Source organism: Seriola dumerili, unplaced genomic scaffold (genome assembly GCF_002260705.1).
Source record: "Seriola dumerili isolate Sdu_G_001 unplaced genomic scaffold, Sdu_1.0 BDQW01000468.1, whole genome shotgun sequence".
NCBI lineage: Eukaryota > Metazoa > Chordata > Actinopteri > Carangiformes > Carangidae > Seriola > Seriola dumerili.
In genome coordinates, this window is record NW_019174723.1 from 4,731,833 (window position 1) to 4,748,709 (window position 16,877).

General features: G+C 39.5%; 1 protein-coding gene across 4 annotated transcripts in view; it reads right to left on the reverse strand.

The window, feature by feature from the left end:
* The window catches only part of rgs19 (regulator of G protein signaling 19), a 29,711-nt gene extending 14,758 nt beyond the window's left edge, over positions 1–14,953 (reverse strand). Inside the window, exons 1-2 of one of the 4 annotated variants that reach the window (XM_022763342.1) lie at positions 14,788–14,859; positions 6,658–6,768 (exon numbers count right to left, since the gene is read on the reverse strand). In XM_022763342.1, the coding sequence (XP_022619063.1) occupies positions 6,658–6,672 (15 nt within the window). In that variant the 5' untranslated portion in view covers positions 6,673–6,768; positions 14,788–14,859. Of the gene's footprint in view, positions 1–1,842; positions 2,048–6,657; positions 6,769–14,654 lie in introns of those variants that run through there. The other 3 variants (XM_022763341.1, XM_022763344.1, XM_022763343.1) reach the window with 3 other exon arrangements.
* Positions 14,954–16,877: the final 1,924 nt, after the last annotated feature.

Genomic DNA, 16,877 nt, shown 5'->3' on the forward strand with positions numbered 1-16,877 from the left:
AAAAAAAAAAAAAAAAAAAAAAATGAGGAAAAAGAAACTTTATACTCAACATTATAAGGAAAGACTTGTTACAAAGTTTTCTAAAAGCCATATTTCAGTGTTTTGACCGCCACAAAAGAAATTCCCTTCACCTCTACTAACATAGATACAGAGGCACAAATCTAATCTTTAACTTAAGAGAATCTTGAGAGGGTAAAGACGAAATTCATGAGTGATGCTGACCTGTTGTATGAGTCACAGGATTTAAACGGGGGAAAAAAATAACGGGACTAGATCACTTTTTATAATCGCATTTCATCACAGCAACTTCTACATCTCAGTATTAAAATTCTCTCACTCCAACAGCTGCCTCAGGGACTTCCTGCAGGTCACTGTCCAGTATCATCCTCTGTTGCACCCACATGTAACATCCCCTGCTGTAGGCTATACCATTCTCTTCATGACTGTCACGTCCCCATGACCACCTCTCATATTAGTCATGGACTGCTTTGCTTTAGAAAGATGTTTTTAGCATTTAACTTCATGTCAAACAATTCCTTCTTTATTCCTGTCACAGCTCTGCCCTGATGACACGTCGCTGGCAGCTGTGCGATTAATATTTTCCATTTGTTCCTGGTCCCCTAATAAGACTACTGAAACTACTCATCTTTATTTTATTTTCAACTTTTCAAAGTTTTGTTGGCTAATTTCTGAGGAGAAGCTCTGCAGTGTGAAATTTGTACTCCTTGGTTACATTTTTGTGAATGAAATTTGCCCACAAACAGACGGCCTGGTATGGTAATATCAGGGGCGTCGATTATGCGAAGTCTCAGCAGCACCTCAACATCACCAGTGATTTATGACAACATTGCTCAGATAAGACAGTTTATTTAAATTTTTTTTAAATGTCTCTCCAATGTGAGCATTGACTGTTAATTATTTTTGGGTTTTAGACTGTTGGGTGCACAAAGATGTTGTACCAGATGATGTCACCTTGGGCTTTGAAATAAATAGTGATGGGTATATTTTGTAAACCAAATATTTCATCAATAATTTGAGAAATGAACCGGTAGATTAATGAAAATAACCGTTAGCTGCATCTTTACAATAAGCATAGATGAACATGGAAACAAACACGTGACTTCTCTTGCATTTCCTGTTGCCAAATCTGACTCTCTCTGAGCATCCTTGAATGTAGCAAAACTCCCTGCTGCCATTTGCATTACGCGCAGGTCAAGTTTCCTAACGTTCTGAACTTATTTCAAAAATGATTTTCTTGTGTTGGATATAATGTATTATTCAGAGTATGTAAACATTTGCTAATTCTACCCTATTTTTTATACAGAAGCTGTTGCCAAGGTAACAAAAGAGGGAATCAAATAAACTAAAAAAGATGAACTAAATCCATCACTTGCCTGGTAAGTAGGAAATCCATCTGCAACCTTGTGATGTGAAACATGTAAAATACGTCGATTATTTGTTGTTACTCAGCCAAAAACATGCAAAACTACAAATCCACAAGATGTCCACTTTTCAGGAACTGAGAAAAACAGCCTGGTGTAAAGCTTGATGACAATGCAATTTCAAGTTTATCTAACAGGGTGTTGAAAGAGTTTCATCAGAGAGACAACAGAGAATTTCCTCAGTAACCCACAGAGGGGTCATTAAACGGCATAAATTTGAGTAATGAAGCGACGTTCAGTTTAACAGACACTCTTACTGATAGTACAGCATGAGCAGCCAGAGAGGAAATCCAACCACTAACACTGGTATTTGTCTGTTGAGCTCTAAAGTCACAACTTTTAAAAGCTCACGAAATAACCAAACTCTGTTCAATAACCTTTGTGCAGCAGCAGAGCTCACCAGAGACGAGACGATTCAATGGCGGGTCAACGATGGATGAATGAATGAAAGAACAAACGGGTCCTTCTTTTGCTAATGGCTATGATGAATCCATCAATCAACGCACCTTCACTCCAGTAAAGAAGGAAGAGAGACAAAAGGCAGTCGAAAGAGAGGGAAAGAGAAAGAGAGAGAGAGAGACAGAGGGGAGGAAACAGAATCAGAGGTATTGTGACACACAGGGCTTCTTCGTTTCTTTCTGAGACTTGATGAATCAGACCCACACACACACACACACACACACACACACACACACACACAAACCCAACCCTACTCGTCATGACTGCATGGGCCTATTCATGCCGTTATGGCTTAAAGGGAAAAGCTGCTAAAAACCAGCACTTGCATTCCTTCTTTCTCTGAACTTGGACACAACTGGAGTCCAGTCCAGACTTGTCAAAGTCTCTCTCTCTTTCACACGAACACCAAACTTCAAAAGTCTGACTGTGTATCCCTCCAGCTACACAAATGCTTCAGGCATCCATGTATCACATAGGAACATATCTTAACAACTCTGCTGTGTCGTTCTGATTGTTGTTTGACGGAAACGACAGTAAAAAGAAAAAAGAGGCCAGCTGTTTGCAGGACTGCTGAGAGTAGCTTGTTTCCTTCTGATTGACTGAGAATGCACATTATATGGCCAAACTTATGTGAGCACCCCTGATCTGGGTCTGGTTTTCGTGGTTTAGGCCCCTTAGTTACAGAGAAGGGAAATCTTCATGCTACATGATATTTCAGATAGTAGCATGCTTCAAACTTTGCACCAACAGTTTGGGGAAGGGCTCTTTCCTGTTTCAACATGACTATGCCCACTTTCCTAGTTTGACGTGGAAGAGCTTGACTTGCCTGCACAGAGGCCTGACCTCAACCTCATCCAACACCACCGAGATGAGCTACAACTCTGACTGCGAGCCTTATCATCCAACATCAGTGTTGGACCTCACTAATGCTCTTGTAGCTCTATTAGAAGATTAGAGCTACAGCTGTTATATACAGCTGCTATAACTGCTGTTATAGCAGCAGCCCATGGTTTCACTATGAGATGTTCAACAATCAGATATGGCTCAGGGTTTCCTGCTTCGTATAAAAATGGAGGTGCTGCACCTTGCCTGAAACAAAGTGCACTCCCACAAATGTCAGATGAAATTACAATTTTATGAAATGCAACACTTGTTAACGTTCTGGAGCAGCACCACACAGCAAATGCCATCTATTTAATGAGTGAGACGATTGTTTAAACTGTCATCTAATAACTTTGATAGAAAGATTAGATACATCACTATGTACGTTTGCTTTGCAGTCATCCATCAGAGTAGCATGTCGCAATGTCAGGAAACAGGAAACCACGTAAGGCTGGGAAAGGTTTAGACAAACAGCCCGAAAAGTCACAATAAGGTGCTAAAGTGTGACAAAAATATGTGTTGCAGTTCAGTTATTTTGATAATCATCATTTGGTTACAAGTTTTATCAAATAGAGTTGTGATGTGGGAGGGGCCACTGGTGTTTATCACCATTCTGTATTTCCATTTCAACTTTTTATTAAACATCCTTAATATTATTTCATACAGAAACACAGGACCCTCCTGGAGAATGTAACGACCTTATACATTTATGCGCCAGTACGCTAGTTTTAATCATTTCTTGATAAGAAACAATATTGAATGTCATTTTGGGATGGTGCACCAGTCTCAAGACTACAATACCCATGAGCCTCAAGTGCATCTGCTGTGAAGAAGAAAGCAGTCAGAGGTGCAAATCTGAACAGTTGAGAATTGAAAACGTTCTGTTGTTACAAACATGAAGCTATGGCTGTTAAATTCTACCTAAACTGACCCAGAACTTAAAAGCGAATTCATTTCAGTTTTCCCAACAGCATAATCTTTAGTTCCTGCCTGCCATCAGCTGCTCACATGACAATATTTTAAATTCTGATTGGATACTTCTTGCCAAATTGAAATTTGACAGTCACGGTTATTTTTCCCCTTTTATTTTTGGACACTTTTTTGGACAAATTAACCTGTCAGATACATTTGCTCTTGTTAACCAATGTTCAAGTCTTTGATTACTTCAGTGAACTTCTTACTACTAAGTTGCCCTCAAACAATGAGCCACAAGTGGACATGAATACAGACACTGCTCCACTGTACTTCACGGCCTGCATTTAGTTCCCTTAACAGCAACACTGCATAAGGAAACATTCAAATGAAGGATGATAGGAATGTAAAGAAGATAGAGAGAGTTAGAAAAAAAGAGATAGGGGAATGAAGAGGGAAAATGGGTGAGAGGCAAATATAATGAGAGAAAAAATAGTGAAGGGAATGGGAAGAATGAGGGAGAACAAGATAAGAAAATGAGAGAGGGAAAGAGCGAACGAAAGTAAGAGGAAAAGATAGAAGACAGACAGAAAGAGTGAGAGAGAGACAGAGAGGAGAGAGAGAAATGACAGATGAAGCAGATTGGAGGGAGAGAAGCTGACAGCAGTTATATATAGTTAACAGTGACATGTGGGAATTATGTGACAGTTTAATTTAGAAGAAATGACCAAGAGGAGAGAGAGAAAAACATTCAAATGAAAAGTAGAGTACAGTAGAGCCAAAAACTATGATAAGGATATATCAGTTTGATTAAGCTAGATAAATCAAACTATCACTTAGAAGCAAGAAAGTTAGACTTTGTATTGGTAGCTTTCAGTTCTCTGATCTCTCTCTTTTTGTACTTAAATTCAGCCATCATGCTCATTGACCCTTGGCCTTTCTCAGACATTCTCGTCTTTATTTGTGTTCTGGTGGACACTTCAAATGTCATGGCCAAACTACTGTCAAATTCAAATTCCAAATTTAGCCTTATGCAGTCTAAGGGTTCTTGGCTCTACCCATTTTACCCCGGATGCTCTGGGACATGACTTGTGTCTGCAGACTTTGGGTATACAAGTATCCCAGCATGCATTTCACATCTGTGAACAATGGTGGGAGATACTGTATGTTTATAGATTTTTTTTTTTTTTAGGCAAGAAATTAACCATTTAAATTCTGAACATTTAATCAAACATAATACCTGCTCTAAATGTGAGGATGCGCTTGCCAGGCAAGACTGGCCGGTAATCTCGGGAGCTAGCAGAACGCTAGACGCTTCACTTGTGAGAACCAACCAGTTAGCATCCATAGTCTTCTTCCATGAGGAGCAGACTTATCTCAGCAAGCCCTTAGCTGATGTAATGGTGGCTGGTGTCTCCATAGTGTTTTAAATATAATGTAAGACATAAGATATATATTCCCTTTGAAAGTTAAACGAATCTCAGATTCAAGATAAAAACAATTTAAAGTCATACTGGGTTGTCTGAAGGTACATTTACAAGCTGCCCTATAGAGTTTTAATGTTAACAAACAAAAGTTATGTTTACATATAATGTATCTTACCAAAATACATTTCTTATTCTTCCTTCATGAAACATTTGTCAAGAAAAATTTTTAATATTTAAAAGTAGGCATGGACCAATATTCGATAATATTAAATATCGCAATATTTCCCCCCATAGGCAATTTTTTTTCATAATATAGAAAAAGATATTATGAAAATATTGTAATAATAATATTGTATATCGCAAAATTTCAGATATGGCCCAACCCTTTTTAAATCTGTGAATTGTTTATATCCCAATTTGCTAGCTTGAAATCTTCTTCTTGCTTGCTTTTGTTGGTGCGTGGCTACATTTCTTTGTGCGCTATCACCACCAACTGTCAATCAGCGGAATAGTGTGAAACTGGTAACAGGGAATAACATCATGATGGCTGTAAATACTGCTCCATAGTGGCTTTGTCCGCACACACATGGGTGATGTAATACTAGGGGTGGGCGATATGGCAAAAATATCATATCACGATTTTTTAAAAATAAAATCACGATTTCGATTTTATCACGATCTTAAATTGGAAAAAGAAAAACAGACAATTTAGACCAAAGAACCTTTCTTAACAGATTTTATTTCAAATAGTCGCAGTTTTGCCTGCATGTGCAGACAACGTAAAGTTTAAGGTAAACAACAACAACATTCAGGTTCGTCCTGCTACCACCCGACGTGCGAACGGTTTCTGTGCAAACTTTGCAAATTACATTTGCTTGCGCTTGATCAGTTGCGGAAAATCCAAACCAATTCCATATAATGGAGGTGGAATTTTTTTTACCGACCAAATTCGTTTGGCTTTCAGCCATCGCTCTCCATGTGCTACCGCTACACACACAAACAAGGAGGCGGGTAGGAAAGTGCGTCACTGCCCGTAATTCGCTATGATTGGTCGGTCAGGTTGACGACGTCAATACGTCTGGTGCGTCGGTGCATCAGCATAGAACTGCAATTTATAGAATGTGCCCTAGACGATCCCACGATCTCTGCAGTTTGAAAGATCGTCTTCACGTTGTAATCCTTCACGATCTAATATCGTCATATCGCCCACCCCTATGTAATACACAGTAATGTACAGTCCAACCAATAGTAGGACACCATTCCACTGATCTACAGATGGCAGTTAACATGCCAGGATATGCAGCAATGTGCCAACTTATCAATCTTGGCAAGTACACAAGTTTGTTGGGGTAACCTGTTAATTGTTTCTGTTATTTCCATAAGCCTGTTTCTTTGCTAGCAGATAGGTATTTAAACATTTCCCCGATACAAAGAAACAAAGAAATCTAGAGAGATAAAAAGATGAACACAGAGAAGAAAAGTATAAATAATATATATTTGGGAGACAGAGAGAGGAAGAGGTGCAGTTGGTTTACCAGAACGTCCGTCATGTCGTGAGGGCGGGCAGTCAGTTAGTGTGCGAGTCGTCAGCGATGTTAGCAGGCCGGACACATGCATGTCATCCCCCCTTCTGCCTCGGACCTCTCCTTTATAAATACACACACATACATACACACACACACACGTACGCACACAGAGGGGAATGCACAAATGTACGTGCGAACGTGCAGTCACGCAAATATGCCACGCAGAAGCCACAATACAAATGCATCTCAAAAAAATAAAAAAATAAAAAAACATACATACATACACATATATGTGTGAAATCCCATGCAGTCATGGGCCAAAAACACAATTTACACACACATAAAAGCATACACAGCCAACACAGCCAACACAGCATGTAACACCCACAAAATGGACCAAAAATCCCAGGGTAAAGTACATTTATCCACAAAAACATGGGTGTACACAGGCAACAAACACACACACACGCACACACACACAAGGAGAGAAAAAAGGCCACAGTGAGTGTGTGTGTCATCCAGTCATCCACCTGTCACCTGTGGATCCTCCATCTATTACACCACACACTGAAAAAGACATACATTTTTAAAATATCTGATAATCAAGAAAATAAGTTTCCATTCAAACTATGCTGAAATTTTAATTTCCAAAGATTCAATGAAAGAACAAGTGAAGCAGAATGAGCATCCATGAACTTTATCTTATGCAAACTCTTATGCAAACTTTCTGAGAATATGTCCTAACAAGATTATCTAATCCAGAGAAGCAGAAAGTCTTCTCTTGGTACATTGTGGTGTGTGATTGCTATTTTTGAAAACTCCATCACACCAGTGATAAGTATGAACACTGAATCAGCTGCCTCCCTGTAACGTGAAAATCCACTGAATCTGTATCAGCACTGATGCTGACTTCATTAAGCAAATTGGGTTTCGGACATGATGTGACCAATCCACATTATATACAGATGCCTCATTGATGTCATCATAGGATTCTGTGTTTTCGCTGTGAGTTAAATTAATTGACTCATGGTTGGCTGAGATCTCAGTGAGTTCCACACAGTGGGGAATTGGTACTTAGCATTGGCAGATAAACTGAGAAAAGGTATCGTTTCGGGAGAGAAAAAGTTGGATTGATCCAAAATTCATATTGGACCAGAACAATTTCAGGATTTCGGAAACTACTTAATTTTGGTTTGGCCAGCAATTGTAAAGCAGTTGTACACGGACATGAGAGTGAAAAAAGTTAGTTTGGCATTGTAAGGTTCTGAAAAAGCAGCTGCCCTGTGGAAATCCACCTCTAGGGTTCATTTTCCTTTGAAATCTGCCTCAAGGGAGTAACTTGAATTCCACATTGAAACCATGAGACACAGATTAGCAGTAAGGTTGTTGCATATCATGCCAATTAGTTTCAATAAGGAAAGCTAATGATGCTAAGAAGTTATCTTGGGGAAACAGAAAGACTAATTTAGGAACTCCAACCTGACAATTATGGCTGTCAAACAAGACTTGACAAGCAGAGATTTACTGATACTGTTAGAAATACGGGCAAATTTAGATTCATATCCCCATAAGCAACATATGACCACCCTGTATTATTTTGATTTAATGATTGCAATGTAAGAGTAAAGAATTTTGAAGACCTCATTACCCAGAAACCCAGTTAAATGATGACAAAGCCTAAAACTACATTTGGGGGCTTTTTTTGCTTTTATTGGAAGTCAATAGTGAAGAGAGTAGACAGGAAAAAAGTCATAGAGAGGGGTGTGATATGGAGCAAAACTCCCCATCTGAAACTGATGGTTGTGATTATGTAGTTATGTGGGCACTCCAAGTTGACCAATTTCAGATTTTTAGTTGACTTGAGTCACAGATCAGATATGTATCATGAACATGTAAACACAGATAACACTTGTGGAAGTTGCTGCCTTTTATAGATTTTTGAGGTTCGAACATTTTCAGATCTATTTGTGTCACATAGAAATATAATTCTGTTTAGGCATGCCAGTAAGATTTTCAGCCAGTAAGCGCACAACATAAAAATAACTTCTGGGCAAACAAAGTGAATCCTAAGATTTTGATTTAGTGCAGAAAGAGTAATAATCTCAGTTGCACAGTCATGATGTGATTTAACTACAGCTGAAACAATTCATTTATTACCTAATCAACCAACAGAAAAAATAATCTGCATCTTTAAACTATGGAGTCTTAGTTGGAGAAATCAAACAATCTGATTCTGAAAATTGTGATGAGCATTTCTTTTAACTATTCTCTGACATTTTCTTGGCCAAATGAATAATCAATAAAATAATTAAGGGTCCCATATTTTTGCACTTTTCCAGTGTTGTATTTGAAGTGTTGATATCAATAACAAAATATGTTTGTGGTTTTAAGAACCAAAAACCATCTCAATATTTAGTTAGTTTTATATCTCCTCTCTCAGGCTTCTCTCGGAGCTCTAGGTCGGTGAGCCAATCTTCTGATTGGCTGACTGTATTCTGAGTGATTGAATAAGCATATTTCAGGTAAACACTTAGAGAAACCAAATCCTGCAAGGTTGGATGGTGGGTCCAGGTAGGCTGGGCTTGACTGAGAGCGGTGACTGCTTTGTTGTGACATCACAAAGTTACAGAAGTCCTGACAGCTTGTTTTAAGGCTCAGTTTCAGAATGCAGGCTGTGTCCATTTCTTTGTGGACTGAGCACTTTGATACTTTCACAGTATTAATGTAGAAGCTAGACCTGCTTATAATCAAAAAAGACATGGACATCTACCTTTAACCTCTTACAATATGGGACTTTTAACAAATGAATCAATGTTGAAACTAACTTGCAACGGTCTTGCAACTTTGATTTCACAGCCACACAAACAGCATGTCACTTTAACTCCACTTTCGTAGACTTTTTGGTGAGTTCATGCTATTTGAAGAATTGCACGGTCCTCTATGGGCTAAGAAACACTACGACCTCTTGATGGGATCCTTTCAAAATCCCACTGGATATCCTCAAAAATGTGTGGTGGTCAAACTAAAAATAGGGCAGGTTTCTTTTAGGTCCTGGACAAACATTTGAGCTCTTCAGTTTTTAGTCTGACAACAGTGAAGACATGGGAACACTGGTTTGGATTTTTATGGACTTAAACGTCAAACCAGCAACACAGTAAAAGTGCTCAGTAAAACCACCAGGACATTAATAAGACAATATGATAATGAAGACACACACACACTAAAAAGAAAGGCAACCACATACATAGATACACATCACTAAAGTAAAGATGGACAGACAGAGACTAAGAGAAAGAGGCACGAATGGGAAGTCAGAAATAGCGAGAGAGAAACGCAGGAAAGAAAGGTGATGACCAGCTTGAAAAAAAGAGGAAGCAAGCAACAGACACAATGAAGAAAGACACAGGAACAGGAAGTGTGTACCAACTGGCAGCAAGAAGAAGGAAAAACACTTCTAGACTCCTGATCGGGTACAAGTCAGTATCTGAGATCTGAGGTCTGTCTCGTAATCTCAGGTTTGGGACCCCAAAAATGGTGTCAGACCACGATTTCTGAGAGCTGATACTGTTTATCCTGATCTCCATGGTGACGCAGTATTCAACTGCTGTTTCGGGTGAAAATTCGCAAATAAATGGCAGATCATATGGAGGAGGAATGTGGATGCCTCTGCTTTCTGAAGGTGCTTGGTTTATTCAGTCACATGCAAACAAATCAAAAAACAAATCTCACTTCTTCAAGAGGATTTTTTTTTCACAACTGAGTGTGTAATTCAAACCCGCTTACGGGAAAGGACCCCAAAACACGAGGATTTATGAGGATTAAAGGTGCTGGATGTTGACATTTGATAGCCAGCACTTTCACATGCTCAGAGAACGGAGAAGAAAATGCAAAGAGCTGTACTTTCAAAACCTGTCATGTCTGACACTTCCTTCCACCTTTAACTTCTAATTTCAAAAGCACGTTCCTGTGCAATACCTTCACCCACAGCTGTCCTGCATGATTCATGAACAGGCATTTACTACACAATGAAGGGATGAGGAAACTGGAGGAAATAAAATAAGGGATCAGTTGTATAATACCATCTCTGCTCAAACTAAGTGTACTCAAACGCAGCAACACATTCATTTCTGCTTTTGTTGTGTCTCTTCCTCTTAAAAGTTCCTGACCAGAGGGTACACCTTATATAGTCATAAATAGGAATTATAGCACAATCCTGAAAGTCCAAGTAGGAATATTAAAGCTTTAGTTTATACTAAAGTTGTGCTATATGGGATAATAATGTATACAATAAGACTACCACTGCATTGCTGTAGTGCAGTATGCAGGAACTTCATAGTGTCAGTTTATACATAAACATACCATTGAGTACAGCAAGGTCACTATAAACTCACAAACCAGAGACACTCTAAGAAAAGTAAAGGGACACTGTGGTGATTTGTTTTTGTCCTAACTGTTCCACATATCAGTTGATGGAGCTCATTAATACATGTCACAGCAATCACTGTCAATTATCACTTTTCCTGTTAAAGAAACTTGTGACATCACAATAACTTTCGCTATAATTTTCTCAAGGGACTTGAGACTTGTGTCAACCTCAGATCCAGAGAAATACACAAAACTTTGGTAATCAAGATCAGGTTCAAAGTCAAGCCCAACTAAATAAGTAAAAATCAGGCCACAAAACAATTTTCAGCAACTATGTCTTCATGAAAAGGTTGTCACATTGTACCATGTGACCCTTTTATAGAGATCCTGCCATGGTTTGCTGTGACAGACAGATGTTTGGACTTTTGGAATCTTTATGTTCGGACATTTGTTTTATTTCATATTTTAATTTGTAATCACTTCCCTTGTGTGTCTCAAGTAAGATCTTTTTCCTGTCTTTGTCCTGTTTCCCTCCTTTGAGATTGTTTGCCCCGCCCTAATCTGTTACACCTGTGTTCAATCACCCTTGCCTCCCTTGTGTATTTAGTCTCTGCTCCCACTTGTCTTTGTCAGTCTGTCTGTTGATATCTTGTTGAAATCCTGTTTTACTCCTGTTTTGCTCCAGTGTTCCCTTGTTGTATCCTGATGTACTTCAGCTTAGTTCCTGTTCACCTTCATTTTGGATTTTGAGTTCTTTGCCATTTCACCAGTTTCGTAAGTTTCTTTTTGTTTATTAAAATACCTTTTTTTTTTTTTCTTTTCTTTTTTCACGAACCGTTTTATGTTGGCTACTGTTGAGTTCAGTTTTCCCCTAAACCTGACAGATCCTTCTATATTGACATTAAGAAGACCCCCTCATTGTGCCGCCTTTGCTTGTTTACACTGAACCAAACAAAGCTGGCATAATTATTTTTTTTATATAGCATGCTGACATGTAACACAACAGCGTCGACATACCGCCATGATGGCTCTCCCTTTTACACAGATGTCGATCCGGCTCTGTGACTGACTCCACTGCTGGCATAAAGGCGGAACAAAAACGGCCTACCATTCCATATTCATTGCTTTTATACACAATGGTGAGGAGGAATAAAGGTGGAACATTCCCTGGCTGTGCAAAAGAGAAATCTTCTACACATTCCACTTACAACACTAGTATTGGCCTGTGTTGCCTCAAGTTGTTGGCCTCAAGCAGAAATGAGGAGCAGGCTGTAGAGGTCTGGTAAGATTACTTCAGTCCAAATCCACACCCCAGATTTTTTCCTTTTTCAAACCTGTGATCCTGGAACCACAAAAGGCTTCATACAACTTTTTATACATATGCCCAGGACGTTTGAGCAGACTTTGGTGTGTTGAATCTGTTTTTCCCTCCCATTAAATTTGGTGCTTTAAATTGGCCAAAAAAGGCAACTGGTCGTACATCTATTGCCACTACCTGGTGCATCCAATCACATTATGCTGTCAACAGCAACGGGAGAGCCTACAACAGATGCACCAATCCAATCAGCTGAATTAGAATCTGCGATAACACTGACCTTTTATGCTAATTTCCAGCTCTATATTTTTATTCTGGGACCCCACAAGAGCAGCTTTGCATGATTCAAAGTTCAAAAAAGTCCTTATTTAATCACAAACTGCCTGTTATGCAGCCCTTCAGTTGACATTAGCTCAGGCTTCCATAAACGCTCGCTCTCTTTCTGTATTTGCACCAAAAAAAAAAACAGCATCTTCTCGACACAGCAACAGGCTAAAAACTAACCAAACTCTTCCCAGCTTCCGCTCTTACTAGCTTTGTTTGAGGGTGAGCCAAATTAGCCAGTGGGGGGGGGGGCAAGAGCATAATAAAGGCACTTTAAGTGTATCATGTATTGGCCAGATGTGAAGGATCCACATTACATACTTCTCTTGGTCAGTCATTAAATTTTATGTTTCCACTATCAGTTTCATTGACAAATGCAGCGGGCCCCCAAATAACTTTCAAGCACCATAGCATCATCAATCCTTGGCCTCATGTTACCGTACATAAAAATTATCCCAACGAGTTCCACATAGTTGGGTATACAGATTTCTAATATGGAAGAAAGAGAGCACTGGTATCAGATAATTACTTGCAGAAATAATTGATACTCAGAGAGAAAAAGTTGTATCCGTGCCCTAAAATGACATGCACAGGAATCAGAATGATTCATCCTTTAAAAAAACAGATGAAGGCATACAAATCGTCAAAACTCAATGTAGCTATCACCAATTCCAAATGTATTTTCTCCCCCTGGAAAGCAACACAAAAACAAGAGCAGAGTGCGCTACCTAAAGGTTGAAAATTTAGATCAGAAGAGAGAAGATGACAATGTAAGGTTATGCTATGCAATGTTATGTCACAAAGAACTGTAGAATTGTAAATGGAAATCGCTATAAATCATCTAGCTAGGTTAGCATTCTTCCTTTGTCAAATCTGCCTTGCCACTTTATCTACAGACAAACACAGTAAAGACAGCCTTCTATTGGATGACAGAGAAAAACTGACTTGTCAAAGTAAATCCACTCCATGGTACTGGCTCAATTCGACTCAACTCTACTCGCCTTTTTGCTTTTCTGGGAAAAAGTTGTGGATAGTACCTGATACCTATGGTACCTTTTTTTTCTTCTGAGGTTTCAGGCGAGCTGAGGCGATAACCAGAAGGTGACGTGAAAAGACTGCAGATTACTGATTGGTCTGAGAGAATCGCTACTACTGCATTATAGCTGTACGAGACTGGACATTCTGAACAAACCTGCCATTTTTACACAGCCAAGCCATTTCTGTTAGTTACTTTACTATACTTTTAGTATTGCGACCTGGAACACCACACTGCGGTCAACTGAGGAGGCATTTAGAAAGTACTCTGTGGAAGTACTACATGGTACCAAAGGCGAGTAGAGTCAAGTAGAGCAGAGTCGAGTTGGTACCATGTGGTGGAAAAACGCTATTAACAATATTTCAAGGTTCGCAAAGATTCCATTACAATGAATGAAGTTTGGTACAAACTGAAACTGTCATACATCCCAGTTTGACCTGAGCCTTTACAATTGACCTGTGTTACAACTGAACCCACTCTCCCCTATGAAGCATGCCCCTGAAAGCTTCATGGTTATCAACAGCAGAAACATTAGTCTAACAGTCATTGACTTCTTACATATGACAACTGAAAAAAGAAACACAAGTAGGAAGAAACAAAAGTAAGAAACCCCCTTTTCTCCTCTTCCTCAGTTTTCTACCAGTGAGCTGTTTGTGTGCTTTGCGCGTCCTGTTTTATGTTACAGAAAAAAAGAAGAGCTGAAGACCGAGCACTGGTCTGAAACACCCCTGCTGGTGTCAGTGTCATTAAGGAAACCGTTTAAAAGAAACGGAAAAAGACGGAAAGGAGAGAAGACAAGGGGTCACTCGACTACGACTCCTTCTCCTCCTCTTCCCCCCCAAAGACTGCCTGCCTGCCGCTCGTTCTTGAGAAGGAATCAAGGAGGAAAGAAAGGAAAGAAGGAAATGAAAGGAGGGGGTGAGGAAGGAAGGAGGGGAGGGGAGGGGAAGAATCACGGAGACCGACCTTTTCCTCAACACCGCGGAGCGAGGAAAAGCCCCGCCGCTGACTGAAGACCGGGGAAGGGGAAATTACACTGAAACCAGCACCCCTCCCCTCCCCGTTTCAAGCTCGTTTCTGCAGCCGATCAGATACTCACAATCTTGGCATTAATAAGGTCCGGAGGGCGGTATCCGCTGCGCTTTCGGAGGCACATCCGTGTGGTTTTTTTTTCTTCCTCTGCCGCTCCGCACCAGGGGGGTTTGGTGCGTGGATTTTTTTTTTATTTATTTTTTCTAAATATCCTGCTGCCGCCGCCGCTGTATCGGAAGAAGAAGAAGAACAAGAAGAAGAAGAAGGAGTCCTCCTCCTCCCCCTTCTGCTGCTTTCCTCCTGCTTGGGTTTTTCCCAGAGCTAGAGAGAGAGAGTGATAAAGAGACAGACAGAAAGAGTGTGTGTGTGTGTGAGAGAGAGGGAGAGAGATCACCGCCCTGGCGGACAGAGGCGGTGGAGCGCATGCGCGGATTCACACGTCCATCCAAGCGGGAGGAGACCCGGAGTTCTCTATAATAAAACTTTATATATAACAATTTTTATTTGTTGTTGCCAACATTTTATTGCACATAATAAAACATCATGGAGAGCCATTTAAATACCAGACCAGGACTTTTATTAATAAAAGTATCTTTATTATGTACTTTTATACTCTTTTTATTTTTAGATTTTATGCAATACTTTTTTTGTAGATTTGTTTTTTATTTATTTATATATATTCATACATTCATACATAAACGATACTGGAATCATTTGAATGTAACTTTACACATGCATATATGTCACTGTATACAGCCACCTTATTTTGGCAGGTGTATGTTTTCTGTATGGAAAGCAATTTAAATAGTATGCAGATGTTCATTTATAGAATATTAGATACAATAATAAAGATGACAAAGGTACCACGTGTGCAGTGTGTAATGAGAAAATTTCATTTTAATGTTTTATGTGCTCATATAACCACAGTACACCATGACTAATTGTTAATACTTGCACTCTAGACAAGGGCTTAAGAAATGACAAAATTCAAATGAACACAAATATAAGTTTTCATCACTATCCTGCTTTGCATGTGCACCACAGATCAGCATTAGATACACATTCAAACCGCAGAGGCCTCCAGCTTCTCTTCTCTTCTCTTCTCTTCTCTTCTCAATCTGAGTTTGTTGGGATGGGTCGTTGGTTGATAAGAAAAACACACAGACCTAGAAAGCGGGAGACAATCAAATGTAGGCTTCCTCCATGAGCTACAGTTCCTTCTTTCCAGGAATCACAAGGTTCACATGTTGAGAATCAGTACAATCAGCTTCAGCAGCCACCACTATTGTCCTTGCTCTCCCTCTCTATCTCTCTGTTCATCCATTCATCCATCCATATGGTCATGTAAGGAGATAATGAAAGTCTTGTATATTAAAAGAACAAAAATGACAATGTTTCTTGGGTTCACCTCTATGACCCCCGAGGCTGTGCAGGCCCGAGTCTGACACTCAGTGAGTGTAAAGGAAGAGTAATTTGAAGGTGGCTGAAGCTCAATATCCACCTGTCATGCTTGCTTCCTCAGGTTTATTAACAGGCTCATCTGTTAGAGGTCTTGATTTTTTCATGCTGCCTCTTGAGTTGAAAATGCTGCAACTTTTGAAAAGCTGAAGGACAAAGATTTTTTGCTCCCCTAGATGATTTCTTTGTTTTGTTGTTTGGTTATAAGTAAAAGAAAAAAGAAATCACCGTTTTCTCAGTTTAAATATACAATTAGCTGAGTTTTAACAGGGAGCATTTTATGTTGTTTGGTAAGTGACTGCTTCATATGATGTGAATGGACCAACAGCAACAGGAGGGGGCGCCATACACCAAGGAGAGAGAGGGAGAGAGAGAGGCAATCAAGCAAACAAATTATTAAAACAATAAAATGTTTAAGAATACATGGCAGGAACTTCATTCAGACACATGCATTTAACTGAATGTTAATTGAATACCATGTTCTATTATACTTCTTGTCTTGCAGAATGGCACTCCCTGCATGGGTTTAAGCACCTGATAACTGCGAGTGAAAATGTCAAAAACACACTGGTGTCTGTGTCACTTTTGTCGGACACTAAAGTGTGTCCTGCCTCATTTTCAGTCATATGTGAGTCCTGAATAAGATATCATATAATATGGCCTCTAACAATCAGCTTACTAAAAAGCTACAAGTACGTA